The sequence below is a fragment of the Xiphophorus hellerii genome, chromosome 12 (genome assembly GCF_003331165.1).
Source record: "Xiphophorus hellerii strain 12219 chromosome 12, Xiphophorus_hellerii-4.1, whole genome shotgun sequence".
Classification (NCBI taxonomy): Eukaryota; Metazoa; Chordata; class Actinopteri; order Cyprinodontiformes; family Poeciliidae; genus Xiphophorus; species Xiphophorus hellerii.
The window spans coordinates 14,238,878-14,256,426 of record NC_045683.1 but is presented as its reverse complement, the minus strand read 5'-3'; the positions used below and the strand labels follow the sequence as shown (position 1 = coordinate 14,256,426).

The 17,549-nt window shown below is 36.7% G+C and overlaps 1 protein-coding gene across 1 annotated transcript in view; it reads left to right on the top strand.

Moving 5' to 3' along the window:
• The window catches only part of ccser1 (coiled-coil serine-rich protein 1), a 144,977-nt gene that overhangs the window by 51,050 nt on the left and 76,378 nt on the right, over positions 1 to 17,549 (top strand). Inside the window, 1 exon segment of the mRNA XM_032578460.1 lies at positions 2,472 to 2,549. Coding sequence (XP_032434351.1) covers positions 2,472 to 2,549 — 78 coding nt within the window.

Sequence of the window (17,549 nt, the reverse complement as noted above, 5' to 3'; positions counted from 1 at the left end):
CAGAATTGCTTGACTTTTTCTGTAATTGTAGGAACAAGTTTGTTGTATTCGGGTTCCAGTGCTTTCTGAAAATTCCTGGACAATCTTGGGAGTCTAGTTTATAGATTTATTTTGACGGAGTATAAGGACCATGGTAGGAAAATTGAAAAAATGAAAATAAAATTCTGTGAATAAAGTCAAAATATTATGAGAATGAAACTGCAAGAGTATAAAGCTGAAATAATATGAGAATAAAGTTGTAGTATCACAAGAATAAAACAGTATTATGAGAATAAAGTCATAATATAACTTTATTCTTGTAATACCATGACTTTATTCTCATATAATTTCAAATTTATTCTCGTTCAGATTTATTTGCGTTATATAACCTTATTCTCGTAATTTTATAAATTTCACGATTGATTTAGATAAGGATTGATGAAAAAAAAAGGATTTTTATCCAACCAACCATCTATTCACCCTCTGCAGTATCTCATTTTTGCTGGTTCCACTGTTAAATCTTGTCCACTGTTGAAATATTTGTTGTAAATTTATACTGTAACTGTTATTCTTTAAGATTGATGAAAAAAATAAATAAAAACAATAATAAATACTGGCAATTTTGGAATGTGAGCCCAGAAAGTAAGAAGTTTTGACATATATGAGTTGTGTACACAATGTGTTAAAGTTTCTGTGGAATCCTAGAGCTAAATAGTGTTTGGTACGGTGCAAGAAGAAATGAAAACCAGCACCATGCTAGAGAAAGCCTCACTAATAAGCACAGTATTTCCAGTCTAGTCTTTCTACCATGTTGACCCAGGAACTATGATAACCCTGATATTTTGAAAATGGCGCTGTTGTCCTATAAAAACCCTAAAGTCAATTAGAGGGAGTGAAAATGAATGTCCCTTCTCTTATTTAAAGGCTTTCACTTCTTGATTTAGGAGACGTGAGTGTGTGATTAAAGGTGTGCATCTAACTACAAAACCTGCTTTTCTTTCTGAAGCCATTCATCATCTGTAGACATTCAGTTTCAGTGTAGTGCAAGTCATTAAATTCATGGCTCCCCAGCAGCCAATTCTTAAATCTGAGAGGCTTTTTACTGAGCCACATCTAATTGTAGGGACAGTTGTGTGTTAAGGGCTGTGGGACAGAGGTGACCTTACAGAGGATGTGTTTGTGTTGGAGAAGGAAGGAAGGAAGGAGGGATGCTGTCTCTGTGGGTGTAGTTGTCAGTGAGTTCACGGCTGTCTCTCTATGTAGGGAAAAGCATTGATCACAGATGACACATTGATGGCCTGGCGCCATAGCACACCTATAATTCTGATAGGGAGGTGTGTGTCTTTAAAAGGTCAGCCAAACCAATAAAACATCAAGTTTTTACCCTGCAAAGATTTGGACTCCAATGTTTCTCCCAACTTATTTTAAGTAGGTCAAAGCACTATATTATCTGGGATTTGGCTGAAAAAGTATGTTTTTCCAATGTAATCTCCCACCAAACGACATACAGTATTAATCTGAGAAGGGTCAAAATGTGGCTAGAATAAAAAATTCATAAATTTGTTAAGAGTCTCTCATGGATGCCATTTTTGCCTGTCTCTTGCTCCACGCCTCCTGCTTTATTTTTGTTTCATCCCACTGAATGCATTAAATGACCACACACAGGCCTCTCATATTTATGATTTATAAAGATTTTGGGTTGCTTTTCTGTTTGGATGATGACATTTTTAGGCATGATGTGTGTTTCATAAGAAACTGTGTAGAAAGGACAGAGATGGTTTTTTGAAAAACTATTTTTACGTGACTAACACCTTAGAAACCTTGAAACGGATGTGTACCTAACAATCAGTCTGTTGAACTTTGCATTCACGAAAGAAGCTTGTGTAGGCAGTTCATCAAAACGTTCCCTAGCTCAGCGATCTAAATCCTCTTAGATCAAGTCCTGCATGCTTCAATTAATCCTTCAAAAGTAATGGTTACACATAAGTTACTCAGTGAATTCATGTGTCCTTCAGTCTGCATGTCCATCCATTGCCTGTATGGGACGTGTGTGTGTATGTGTGTGTTTGACTTTGCTTTCTGCCTAGTTTTTGCTTGTGTTTTTGTTTGTTGCCAAAATGCATCTGATCACACTTGATGTTAAAAACCAGAATATGAAAGAAACCCAGTGAAATAACAGAAAGAAAAAAAGCCATGTTGCCCACCTTGACGTTTTGTTGAATCAATAGTGACTCCAGCTGAGATCAGTAGAACGCATGTAAAATTGTCTGTCAGATATTTGGGGAAACAGTTATAGCATAGAGATTCATGCTTCAGATAAAGAATTTCTACTATATGGTTTAACAACAAAACAAAGTTCAAACAGTGCTAAATAATTCAGAGAGCTCCACTTTCTTCACACAGTAAAACATAAATTGAGACTCAATTTTAGGAAGATTTCTTCACGTGATAATTTTGATGCCTTTCTGATGTTTTTGTGAATGCTTTTGCAGAGCGCAGAGACGAGTCCAGCCAGCAGCCTTCAGTCCCTACCCATCAGTCCTTGCAGTGAGAAGTCTCTTCCATTAAAGGTAATCACAAGTAGGCCATTTTATCCTGTTTCTGCATTATGCCTGTGTATGTCATATTTTTATTAATTGTCATGGTAAACAGCCATGCCGTGAGAATATAAGTAATAGATTCTGGTGGTGCTGTTTGAAGCATGCACTGTGCGGAGCCAGTGGCTCATTCATTTAGGCAGATGAGTCGATGATTAATATCAAACTGCACACAAACAGGAGACGACACGCATAGATTCAGACTGTGTGGATGCTGCATATAGCACAGGCTAATAAAGTGTTATTTATAAACCCTGGACTCCACTGGTCACACTTTAAGTACAATGAGACACATCACGTCAGTGCTTTACAGCTCTGCTGATTGACTTAATCTATTGTTTTTGTCTATAACAGCTCCTTTGATAACACATAATTTACCCTCAAGCCTCATTTATGAGCTGCAGCGCTCAATGACTTAGACGGTGGCTTACTGTGTACAGGAGAGAGAACAACACAGGAATAGCACTTTTAGTTTTAGAGCAATAGCTATTTGGGGCCGTGTGGAATTAAAGATTGATAGTCAAAAAGATAAAATTGAAATTTTATTTAGTCTCTTATTCTCATCACAGGTTCCGCAAAATATTTTGGAAAAGATGCTGATCATGGATCGGTCATCCATAACAATTGGTAGTGCTACACATGCCGCCCTGCCATGTGTCCATATTTTGCAATTCCATTTTCTTAATAATGACATACTATGTATGACTTGTAAAACTGTATTGTAAGCTGCTAACTCTACTTCAATGATCAAACAAATCTGGTTTTCAATACAGACACTTTCTGACCCTTTAGAGTGAGTTTTGTATGACCGGGTTGGGGACTGGCTGTAGCTCACTGTGCATGTCTGCGCTCAGCTGCAGGTCTTCCCCTCAAAGAGCACACAGCTGTCCATGCACGGCAGGGGTCTGCAACCTGCGGCTCTGGAGCCACATGTGGCTCTTTTGGCCCTCTACACTGGCTCTTACACGCTTTGGCCAAAATCTATGTAAAACTGAGCAGTGCTTTAGATAGAAATGAAATGAAAAGGCTTATTTTAGCAGTTTTTCTGGGTATTTTCATGCAGTATTTGCAAAGAACTTCCTTAACCAAAGGATGCTGGAACTATGCAGTAATATTTTCCTTATAAACATATGAAATACTCTATATAAGAAAATATATTCTGTCTATTTTTGTAAAAGTGTGATGTTTTGCTTTGTTCAAAAACCCAAGAATGAAAATAAAATTATGGCTCCTTAACCATAACAACAGTGTTTAAATGCTAAGCATTTATACATTTCAGATTTTTTCTTTACAAAGAGTCATGTAGCTTTGGGGCTCATTATTACTTATTTTGCAGGAACCATCACAAAAATGGATCTTTAGATTGTAAATGTTGCTAAGATGAAAGTCATTTCTGAAAAACCCTAAAATGAATAAAACCAGAAAACCAAAAATGTTAAAATGCAGTGGTCAAGGTATTTGCGTTTAAAACACAACTTTTAACATACAATATCTTTAGGATATGAAAGTTCTTGCCAATACAGTAAATGGGATAAATCAAATTAAACAATATAAATAGAGATGAATCCAGATAATAGGTGAGATAAGATAATAAGAAGATAATGAGCCAGACTGAACAGATGTTTGCTTTAAAGCATAAACTCTCAGCTGCCCTCAGGTCCTCAGGGAGGCTTTCAACAGGTGAGGGCCGTAGTAGAAAATAATTGTTTTAATTTTCACTTTAGGTTTCTACAGAAGCTTCATAGGATCAGCGCATATCTAATAAAAGGAGTAGATTAAGACCATTAAGAGTTTTATTACTTAAAAGCATTTAATGCTAATCAGAGAAACATACAGTAATTTCCTAAATGGTCAGATAATTGATACAGACTACGCAGTCTTTATGGCCAAAAGTGTGTGATGTGGACTCACGTTCTGTCTCTTGTCAGCATTTATTGCTGCTGAATTTCAATGTATAGAGCGGTCTATACATAAATGTATTTTTTATTCTTTTTTTTAGGAAAGCAGAACATTTCAGTAATCAATTTAGAAATTAAATGAAATTACAAATTATGTGAATGTATTTAAAATAAACGTTAACCTATCATAGAAGTTATAAAAGAGGGAACTAAAGTCTCAGAGTTGGCCTGTAAGAGAGAGATGGTTAGACACAATACAGAGTTATGTCACTAACAGCTATGAAAATTACTACCATGTCTCCCGACCACAACACACAATTGTAGTAAATAAAAACACTTAGATAAGAGCATGTACAATAAATTAGTGGTTTTGTATCCATATCAGGCCAATTTTGTTGCTTTTTCTCATTGAATTAGTTTTCAGTGTTGTGCGTCACATGTGTCTCCTTGCAGTGATGACCTGTCCAGAGTGTATTCTGCTTCTCTTTTAGGAGAGGCTCTAGCTCCATGTGACCCTTACAAAGTCGAAGCAGGTAGAGAAAATTGATACATGAATGGAATTTTTATTCAAACAAGGCACAAGCTCAGTTCTGCTTTTTTTTTTAAACCACAGATCAAACCACACACGCACTGATCCCTAAAATACTCTGGTCCAGCTTATTTAGTTAAAAGAGCCCAGAAAAGAGCACAGCAGTCTGTCTGTGATCAAAAAATATAAAACTGAACCCTCCTTTGATCTGTGCGTCGTCTTCAATTTTAGCCTTATCATTGCAATTAATAGGCTTTTTTCCACATCAGCTCCTGCTGAATTATGAAGAGATCAAATAGGAAGAAAGAGATTGGTGAGGTATGGCATGCAGGACAGCGGCGAGAGCGAAATGAAGAAGAGCATAGCAAAAACACAAAAAGACAAAGATGAAAAGCGAGTGGAGTAGGGGTGAGCTGAATGAGAGAGGGGCAAAGTGCCTCACTTGCCTCGACAGGCTGCAGACCCCCTCTGTCAACCAAGTTCATCAGAGCCGTATGATCTGAATAAGATTTATTAATCTCTGCAGGGGGCATATGTGTGGGTAGCTGCTGAACTGCCGGCGTGTGTGTGTGTGTGTGTTAGCAGGGTTTAAATCTACTCAGAGAGGGCTTTTGGCAAGCTTTTCTCTGACATATACCCTAGTTAGATCGCTGCAGACTTCTTGTTGGGGTGTCACATGGGAGAGTCAAGTCCCAAGTCTGTGATGCTGCCTGTGATCGTGTTTTTTTGTAACACTTTGTACACAATCTCATATTTTACAGCCAGAAAGTGCACACACTGCTAGTAAGGAGAAGATTGTGGCTTTCTTACCAGTGTGCTTCTGCTCAATGTCTGCATGGGTCCATATCCGTATCCTGATGTGTGTTTTAACTGAAAGCTCTATACTGAATTTTACATTATCACACTGCATTAGAGTATGTGTCTGTGTCAATGAGAGAAAAAGAGAGTATGCATTACTGGCCTCCTTACTGACCTACATGAAGTATCAGTGGCAGCTAGATGATAAGGAAAAATTAAGAATGTAGGCTGGGGCACAGCTTGAAGACGGCCTCTATGGTTTAAACCTTCTGTGAATATTTGTAATAGGTGGACAGAATGAAAAGTAGGATCGGGGATAATGGTTTTACTAAACTGTCCAACCCTCTCTTGAAATCATTAATCATTAAAAGGCCGCACCACCATAAATCAGTGATGTCGGAACTTGTTGCCATGGTGTCCAAGATCATTAGGTTGAGAGCAAAAATAATTTTATTGTGAAGTGTCTTACTTTTACCAGCTCAACAAAATGTTTTGATTAGTGTGGAAAGGTGACACATTTGGCAGCAATAAGGTCCTCGGTTCAAATCCCAGCCTCGGGTTTTTATTCAAAACGCATGGATTCCCTCGGGGTACTCCAACTTCCTCCCAGAGTTTGAAAAAAATGCCTGACGGGTTAATCGCTCTCTAAATTGGAGTGGAAGTGTGAGTGAATGGTTGGTTGAATGGATACCAACAGGCATCAGAGTTGAGGGGAATAAATACATATGAATGCCTGCATTTCTTTGGTATTATTTATAAAAAAATTCATGCAATCACTTGTCTTTCACTACACAATGATGAGCTATGTTGTTGGTCTATCACACTAGAATCTCTAAAAAACCTTGAAATTTCTGGTTTTAACATGACAAGATGGAAGGATAAGCAGGTTTAGATCATGGATGAATGGGTGGATGAAACTAAAACAGACACAACGGGAGAATGTGAATGACAAAACCCTGCACATCAAAAAGAAAAGGACACACACTGAATTCTGAATGCTACACTGCTGGACAGGACAGGTAAAAAAAAAAAAAGGTCATATACTGTAATATTTTTTATCGCTTTAGCTTTGATTACAGCACACATTTAGCTGTGGCATTGTTCCAATAAGCATCTACAGTAGTATACTGGATCCAGTTTTTGCTGAGAACTTGTGGAGATTGTGGGAAAAATGTCATCCCAAATATTCTCCACTGGACTTCAATCTGTGGCCAATCTATGTGTGAAGATGACATTTCACGTTTCTTGAACCACTCTCTCTCAGTTTGAGCATAATGAACGATGGTATTGGGATCTTAGAATATTTTTGTGTCATCAGGGAAGAAGTAAGGAGCTGACGGGACAACCTGAATCATTTAGCATATTAAGGTCTGTTGACCTCCTACTTGTACAGTAGACACTAAACATGATGGGTGCATCTCTACATATAGCTCTCGTCTTACCCTGACGCACCCATCACTCTAGGAGAGGGTAATTCTGGACTCATCAGTCCACACGACCTTCCATTGCTCCAGAGTCCAGTCTTTATTCTTCCTATCAAACTCAAACCTTTTTTTCCAGATTAGCCTCACTACTCTGTGGTTTTAATCCAGCTTCATAGTTGTTTACTCCCATCCCTTTAGTTTTACATGAATTCTGTGTCTTAATTTATCTGTTGAACATATTTGTTTGTTCTGCTGCTGTGTTTGGAGGTTTAATTTTAACCTAACGTTTAAGTGATTGCTGATTATGACAATTTTATTTCCCAACACAGTTTTTTAGCACAGGTGATCGTCACTGACTATTCTTCCAGTTTCTACAATTGCTTTGCCAGATTCAACCCAATTTTAGTCCTTTTATATAATTTCTGTTGATTTTTTTATGTCCCTGATGCATGTCAATAATTTGACCAAATTTACATAAACCAAGAATGTCTTTAAACGTGGTTATTTAATGAGATTCTACATACTACATGAGTTGGGGATAAATTATTTGTTGCCAGATGAAAAGCAACCATCCATGCTGTAATTATCCAATGGGAGGCTCTTATTGATTTGCTTTGTTAAATCCAGGTGGTGATCTTATTTGAACAAGCAGTTGATCTTTCTAATGAATGTATTTAATGTCTGTTTTCAAAGTCAAAGTGATTAAAACATATGGTGTTCTGATTATTTTTTTATGTGCCATTTTACTATGAGGAGCCAGTAACAAAGTACTGCTGAATAGGAAATCAAAAACTGTTCCAGCTCTTTTTGTAAACCAGCATGAAGAGGGAATATAAAGTAGGTATCCAAGAGGAAAGAGAGGGTTAGTTTATCTTTTGAGGATTTATGTATATATATTTTAAATTTGTCTTGAATCCAGTTTAAAGTTCCTGATGTCTGGACACTCATGAAAAACATTATTCAGTGCTCTGTTGTAATGTCTGAGTTATCAGCATATGGTGCCTCTGATATCAGCGCCGTATTGCTCTGAAGCCATCTGGCATGTCGTTGATTCGTTTTTTGATTGTATTGTCATACAAAGTCTGTCTTGATTGTATATCAGAGCCCAGTGTTACCCTGCATTTTCCTGCATAGCGAATGAAGGTCTCCACATGTGCTGTACTGTATGAGGTTTTTTCCAGGCAAGCAATCAACTCAGCTGGGAAGCAACTTCCCAGCGTTGCTTCATCAGACATTTTTTATGCAAGTCGTACAGTTTCTCCTGTCCTTATTTTGGGGTTTTAGCTCTATTGAATAAAACCATTTTCTCCTGCTAGTTTGAGCTGTACCATGTTAACATTGGAAAGATAGCGTACTTACATTTTTTCTTTGGTTAAACATGTCCTGATAAAACCTTTACACATGCTTTCTATTTTGTAGAGGTTTCTTTGAATGGAAAATGAATCATTTAGCTTTTTTTATTTGATGAGGGATCAATGACAGACATTGTTACATAACAATGTCTGTCATTGATCCCCCCCACAAAATGAGCAATTTTTACCACCGTTTAGACCGCTGTCACAAATCCCCTCTACTGCTTCCAGTCTTAATGCAGCCACTGTGGCATATTTATCCCACTACTTTTCATACTAAATACCTAAATTTACCTCTATTCTATGCACTATTACCAAATTAGCCTGCCCTACTTAAGCTTACATCTTCTTGACAACAGATTTTTCTTCATTATTCAGCAATAATGATGGATTAAGAAGCTAATGCTTGTTTTTATATGCATTTTTTCTCATTTGTGGTTGTAACTCTCTGCACCATGAGTGCCCAGTTTTTAGATACTAGAGCAGTTGGTGATAAATTTGGCTTTAAAATGTTTTGCCATCACACAGAATTTTCACCTAACTATTAGCTTGACATAAATAGCATAAACTTACACAGCATAATTTAGACAAAACCAACTTTTAAAATTTAGTAAATTTATTCTGTGGGGGGAAAAGTTTAAAAATAATTGTTTTAGACAAAGCCACCAATTTTCAATTACTGGCAGTCCTTCCAATTAATTTTACATGAATATAAATGAAATGCATGGAACACTTTACAGAAAAGAGTTAGAGACTTTGTGGAAAAATGTATTTCATTGATGACAACATCATTATGTCTGACGTACAGAGAAATAGGCACATGGTGGGATTTGCAATTGCAAATTCTGGCAGTCCTGTTTATGCACTCTGTTCTCCAGTTATTTTTGTAGATTTATAATTGGAAATAAGTCAGGGTAGTGGACATTTTCTAACTGTTTGACTTTCTTCCTCTAAAATCAGTTTACAGCTTCCTTATATATGTGTTTGGAACTGTTATTGCTTGAAAACCAACACTAGTTTATTGTTTAGATTCTTATTAAGAAAGGTTTTTTTTTGAATTTGGTGTTAATTTTAATTCACTTGTTCCCATTAGAAATATTTGAAGTGAGAAAACCATTAACATGTTCAGTTCTTGTTTTAACCGTTGTGTTTTATGCACAGCAGTGACAGCAATTCTTCAATTAACTTCGCTGTTGCTGTATTAGCAGCATTTTTGCAACATTTTCCATCCCGCTGATGGTCACAGTTGCCAACGCTGCCCTGTGAAAGCAAGGTCTTGCTCTCTTCATGTTGTCTCTCCTTTCTGCTCCTGCGGAGTCTGGCAGAGACACTCTTTCAACAACAAATGGGACTAAACCTGCCCTGAGATTGAGGCTGCATGAGAGTAAAAACTGAAACAAACAGTATGCCACTCTAACCTTTCTTAGTTTATGATCATTTGTATACATATACATCACAACCATAGCTTATATATGCAAGTGTTTATTCTGGCAAAGCCCTCAGTATATTACACATAATATGTTTAGCTATTATCCAGAGAAGAACTCAGTTTAAAGAGCAGGAAGTGAGCAACAGCAGCTGAAGGGTTTTAGATTGAGCAGGATACAGAGGTGTGTATGTACATATACAGAAAGGAGCATGAGTAACACGGTGGGAGGAAGAGGTAACCTTTGACAGAGCTGAAGGCACAGAAAATAACACAAATATAAAGACATATCGCATGAGAAAAAGCTGAATTTTGGGGAAAAAGTCACAGTGCCAAGAAAAAACACACTACTTGACAATGTGGAAAAACTGAAGAGAAATTGCATAAGGAAGAAGGTGTCTGGTGAGGATGTGTGAGCTATAGTTTATAAAAGGATTCCAGATTTGTGTACGGCAAATGTAGATTGGTGAAAATTAAGGACTTTTTAATAAAAGAAAGTCGAGAAGATCACAGTAGAAAGGTTGCAGAAAAATGATGGATTAAAGGAGTGAGAGAAAGAAAGTTTGTCCTGGCACTCCAGAAGACGATTCTGAGTGTAAAAATAATCTACGGTAGCCACCTGAGAGGCTGCTGTGTCACAGTGTGCCCTAGTTTAATTTAAACCCAACGCATATGACACTGTTTCTTTTTTCCTGTTTTTAAACCAGATTTTGTCCCAGTTAAAGTTACTTACTGTATTTTAGAAGAAAGAAAAGAGAAATCATCTCTGACTTACTGTTAGAGGTCTGTTGCAAGCAACAGTCCGTTACTTTCAAAATGTCTTGAATAGCAACTTTTGACTTGAATTGACATTTGCATTTATAACCCGTGCTGCATCAGAGATGGATATTTTCTTTACAATGAAATAGTCCCCGCTCTATCAAATGTGACAGAATTATAACTTCAGAATATATAATCTAGTTTTAATGTTATTATGGGGTTGTGCCCAGTGCAGTGAAAAATATAAGGTGAAAGGATTATATGTTTTCAGGAAAACATAAACAGATTTATCAAAACCGCTGAACACATTTTCTTATTCAGGTACATCACCGATAGAGGTTTTTCTATCGACAATGCTGCCGTTTAAAATTCATGGGGGCCAACTGGTTTAAAGAAAAACCCATGCTTTCTTTTCCTTAGTTAAAATGCTTTTTAGTTCCAAGTTTTTTAACATATGATCAAATATTTTCAGCTTCCTTTCTCCTGATCTGCACAGTCAGTTTACGTGAGCTGATTGAAGCAGTAGTTTATTTTTCCTTTAGCAGCTTTATTCATGTGTTGGTGCAGATATCTCATATTACTCAACATTTCTGTGGTTTTAAACTCCCACTTTAGAACGATATATTTTTAGAGTAAGCAACACTGTTAAACACCCAAAAGTTATTGGCTTCTTTGTCAGTGAGAGTACATTTAGATTCAATTTTGAAATTCTTCTGTTACAGTATTTCTGCACAATATTTTGCCTCTGTTTGCTCTACACAAGCAGCAAAGCAGAACATCACAGAGTAAACAACATAGGTTTGGACCCACGTAGTTTAACAAGTAAAGCTCAGTAAATTTACTTTGCAAAATTCATCAGTAATCCATGTTCCTTTCCTCTTATTTAACCCTTGTGCTGCATTTATGTCGTCCACTCTTAGCATCAGTTTAAGTCAAGTTTATTCATGCTTTTTTAACCTTAAGCACCTTCAACATCTTTGACAACAAGTCTCTGAGCGTTCAGCAGATGGAGCATCCACAACAAAGTGTGTACTAACGTTCCCCTAGAGTCTGAGAGAGCTCTCCTACTGCTCCCGTAGTGTGTATGCTACCCTAGAAACTTGATTGTAACTACACATGTGGGGGTGCTCATGCTAGTGTGTGTTCAAATGCATGCATAGTCTGTAGCTGTTCCATCTGTCTTCACATCAATTCAATTCATCTCTTTGCCTGTTTGTACGCCCACTTTATTCCCACAAGTTCAGATTTTATCTCTTCCTCCTTTATTGTCTTCTCTCCTGTTGAAGGAGTGAAATGAACAGCATCTCCTTTTCCTGGCACACACTGAGGGTTAGATCACTTATGTGCACAACATGGCAGTGAAACTTTTAAGTATGCCAGTGGTTAAAAATGGCAAAGATCTTCCCTTTGTCTGACCTTAAATTTTTCTAGCCTTGTAAGTCACACAAACTTCCCATATGATGCCACAACTTTAGCAGCGATAATATCAGAAACAATTTAGAGATTTTATCAAACGTGTCCTCAGGACTTGAAGCTCTATATATCCCATAAAATTTCCACTCCCCTGTATGATTTTTCCTCTGACATATCTCCTTGGTTTAGATCTTCAAACCTGTAATTGTGAAATTTAAAAAGGCCTTTTTACATGCTAAATTATTCATTGCTCCAACATCATATAAAACCTTCTCAGCCTTGGGCTAATTGCAGAAAGAAGAGTTAGACTGATGTGATTTCTACACAAGGGAGCAGAAAAAAAGTTTCCTTCTTATTAGAAGCCGTATCAAAACATTTCAGCAAAACTGTGTATCTTCACTTGATAATGTACCAACTGAAAAATGTAATAGCTATAAAGGCTTGACCAGATTAACTTTACAGTTTCAGAAAAGTCCAGCATGAATCAGAACACATTTATGTTTTTATCCAACATAAAATATTTAACTGTACTTGTACAGCTACATTCACATGTGGTCATATATAGTGTGTTTTTTGCCTACATATATTACAATATATTAACAATTTATGCATCTCAAAGGCATTTTTGCACTGCAGGCTTGCATGGCCCTATTGTACTCAGGCCCAGGTTGTGTTTTCACTGAGCAGAGTGTCGCCTCAAAAGTGGGCGGTCACATTCCTGCTGAAGCTGCCTAGGCCATCTCCCCAGATGACAGAAATTTACTTCAGCTCAACCTTTAATTAAATCAATCAAACAAATTCTCATGTTCATTTTATTATCATGAAGATTTGCATTTGGTGTTGCTGAACCACTGTTACGAACCCCCTCATTCAGACATTTTTTCAGACTTCTGATCACTTGGATAAATGTTCCCTGATTTCAAAACTTTTACTGAAGTTGCACTTGTAATTCCAATCTCTAGTGTGACAACAGAGTGTGGATTCAGCCTCCAGATCAACATCAAAGATACATTTGGTGAAGCACAAGCAGGTGCACATAATTTATGTGCCACCTTTTAATTTCATTGTTTGTATGTAGTCACTGGAGCCACAGTCAGTGTTTTTTTTTTGTCACTGTGGAGTAGAAAGCTACAAGTATTCATCTTTTTGATGTATGATGGGATGATGTGGATTCTCTATTCCTGAATATTAATTCAACCGCATACAAATTAAATGCAATTATATATGTTATTATTTACAAACAAAATGACAGGCATTGAAAAAGTCTAGCACAATGTCTGATCAAGAGATCTGGAAGATAACTTGTCTTTGTGACCTCATTTTCATGTTAAAAAAAACAATTTGGGATTTGAACTTTGACAGTGCATTATCCTCCTGATAAGATGGATACACTATGGTCATAAAAGGATGAACATGGTCAGCAATAACACTCAGGTAGGAGTCTTTATAAATTGCTCGGTTGTTGCCAAGGGGCCCAGAGACTAATTTACCCTACAACATTACATTACTGTTGATACACAGCATTATGGATGTATAATGTTGCGTTATGTCAAGTTGTAACTATGTTATTTGTGATATGCTGTTAATGGTAACAAACAACTTGACAGTTTTATCTAATAAAGTGTTAATGTGTTCAAAAAACTGTCCTTTTGGGATATTTATATTACAAGATTTGATGAAAACAAACTCAAAGTAAAAGCTGTGAATGTGTGTTTTTCTCAAAATTGTGCTCTTGGTTTTGACACAGAAAGCCGCTAAAATGAAAAATAAAAGACAACACACCATACTTTAAGATTTTAATTAAATTTTTGAGTAGATTTCTGTATTTAGTTATCCAGATGGTATTTGTATTGGTTATTAGTGTGTCATTTCATTAATAAAAAGTTGAGTCTTAAAGTCAGTAGGGCAGTATGTTCTTGGAGTCAGTGCAACAGGGCAAGGGCATAGATAAAGAGATCAAATCTTTGAGCCTTACTTAGCATTCTGGCATCTGTATCTGCAAGTTTTCATTTTATAATATTTTAGCTCACCACTCATGCAATAGATAACCACAGTTGATGAGATGCAATATAAACTGGATTTGGTTTAAATTAGCCAATAAATAAAATTATGATTAAATGCTCTCAAGAGAAATTGTCTATGCAGTTCTAAGAGATAAATGAGATGAGTTTCAGAATTAGTTCCATTTTTATTGCAAAACTGATTGTCGTTTCATGAATTTGAGATAATATGCACAATGAGTCTTCTGATTGCAGTTCAGCTATAGTTGATTTAGTTTTCTGTCTTTCTTGTAGTTTTTTTCTAATATGACCAAGAAATCTTGGCACAAATACTAATACTACTACTAGTAATAATAATAGCATCACTGTAAAACATGACATGAGACTCGTTGTCTTAGGCTCGACTTTATTAGCATCTATCACATTCAGTGATAGATGCTGAATGTCTGTCATGAAGATATTGATAGAAGAGGCATGATTGAGAATGATTTGTTGCCTATCTTTCTTCCCAATATGATTTGCAATAAGAAGTAGAGTAATAAGAAAGAACCATTGCATTTCTAACGGTATGGTTCTCATAAAAGTTAGGAAAATGAACGATTTCTGCTAAAATGGTGCAATGCAATTCATCTCTGTAGCCTTTCAACTGGGCACTGATTGCAATTATTAAGAGGTCTCAACTTCTATACGAAAGCACATCTTTTCACCGAAGTGGACGCACTTCAGTGATTCTGATCTGATTTATCCCTTCAGAGGCCATTCCAATCACATTAGAAATAAATTCACATGCCCTACTTTTCTTCCACAGCCTTCTATATTCAATTCAGCCTTGAAAAATTGGTTAGAATGCCACCTGATGGGAGATTTAATTCTCCGCGTGGTGCTTCTTTCGACACTGGAGTAAACTTTGTCATTTTTACTGTTGAGTTTGTTGATCGGATTCCTGCATGAAATGATTTTTGAAGCCTGCTGCTTGGTACAGTATCAGCACTCGAGCCAAATGACTACAAGGTTAGGTTATGGATAATTTTTCTGACAGTTCCACAAAAAGTTTGTTGCACTAACACGAGGTGCAGGAGGATGCTTGATGTGTGGATTTAACCAGACAGCTCATTTAGTTTAGCCTCCATTCCTATTTGGGTGAGATTAATTTTAGAGGCTGACTAATGTGGTAATTGTCGCAGCATGCAGCTGCTTTTCCTGTCCAATCTAAACCTCATGCTAGTCATTTTGGTGCTGCCTCTGTCTAAGCAAGCAGTGGAGAAAAAAAAAAATTTCTATTATCTATAAATAACGTTATCTTCTGTGTAAAGGCAGGGAAGCGGGGGGCCATTCTGATTCAACACCAGTGGGTTTTGTTTTTGTTAATTGTTTTCCTATTTGCTCTTGCAAAACGTATGCTATTGGTTTTATCACTGCAGAGGCACTTAGCAGAGCTTTTAGTTTGTTAGCTTTTGAGGTAAACACAGACCTCATCATTAGTTGGGCATATAAAATGGGAAAGTCAGGAAACAAAATCGTCCTAACTTTTCTCCTTATTTATTGCAGATTTTGTGTGTATTGCCATCTAAATTCATTCACAGTTTCTACCACATTTGTTGCCATCAGGTTTGTGTTGAAAGTACTTATTGGCAAAGTTATAAGGCAGGAGAACAACTTCTGAAAACGTCTTGAGAGTCAAACATTGTTCAGTGTTGCCTACTCCTCTGTGAGAAAAGAAAGTCATTAGTGGTCTGGGGCCATCAGTCTCCAAAGGTCTGTGTAGTACCAAAAAGAGAATCTAAGTTTCACAAAGATGGTAAGTGGAACAACAAAATTGTCTAACCACTTTCAGATGTTTGGACTTCTGAATTTCTTACCAGTTTGTTACTATAAATGATCAGAATTGCAGCATTCATTAAGAAAGTTGTGCCTGCAGCCCTCTCTTTGGTCATTATGTTATTCTGAGAAATGCATCAATTAGCTTATTCCAGTCCAGCACTCATTTTGGCTTTTTCTGGGGTCTAGCCAGCTATTTCATAGGTTTTTTTGGGGTTTTTTGATGAGTTTTTCTGTACTTGATGTGACGATTCCCGATTTTTATGTGTTTGATATGATGATTACCGATTAGTGCTGTAAACAACAGCACAAAGGAAGTGAAACACAAACTATATCAATTAAACAATAGAAAAGCCTTGGGCATTGGGACGCAGGCTCAAAGAAACACCAGAAAGAGCATGCTGTAGGCAAGCCATACGCTGGAGCATCAGTCCTCTCCTATGACCTACAGTGCAGCAATCTTAATCAATTTTATTGAACCCAAAAAAACACTATTGCTAGGATTTTTCATTGCAGTTAGTTAACAATAGAGAAAAACACAAAGAAGACAAAGTTTTGAGTGGAAAAGAAAAGAAAAAATATTGAAGTAGAACAATTAGGAATTAAGAAGTATACTTTTTCTAAATGAGTACCCCACCACATAATTTTGCTTGGGCAAAAGAAATATGAGTTCTAGGATACCAAAAGTGTTGGTATCCTATCCCTAATCCCATTTTGATTGGGATTTTTTTTTTTTTTACCACATGATTTCTGAGGGCCTCTGTAATCATGCACAGGTTAAATTTTTTTTCTTCACTGAATTTTGATGTACCTTAAGGAAATGTTCCAGGGTAGGTATCTGGTTTTGCATTAGCAAGGTCATTTAAATGGATGGGGAAGTAGATATATGCTTCCCCGCGGTATCTCTGACTCTCTGTGTGTCCTTTAGCAAGACAGCTCCCCATAGTTTCAGATCATCATAGCCAGCCTCAGGCCCTCTCTGTCCTCTCCTTCGCTCCATCACTACCCCCACCTCTACTTTTTTTTCGAAGTTTCCCTCTTCATTTTCCTCCTGTTATCTTGCCCCTCTTCCCTTCTTTTCTAACGTTGCCCTTGACGAGGTAATGACTGCCTGTCAATTTGTTCTGTCCATCTTTTCACTCATTACTTCTCGCTTGTCTCTTTCTTGCTCACTTTGTTATTCTTTGCCGACAGTTTAAAATGCCTTTCAATTTTAAGAAACAAATTGAGTATTTTTAACAAAAATTGCTTGGCCTAACTTCTTACTTTTGACCTTCATGGGAGCCTTGTTCTCCTATTTGCCATCATCAAAACTTGAATCGGTGATAGTTACAAAACATTGGACAAAAATAGTAATTTTCAGAATATACATACTATATTACACAATATGGGGGAGCATAAACAGAATTATATATATATATATATATATATATATATATATATATATATATATATTATTATTCTATATTGTATGCCTCCTGTCTTTGTTGTGTCTATTTTCTTATAGTAATGTCCCATGACAACTGAAGGTCATATTAAATCACTGTGTGCTTGTG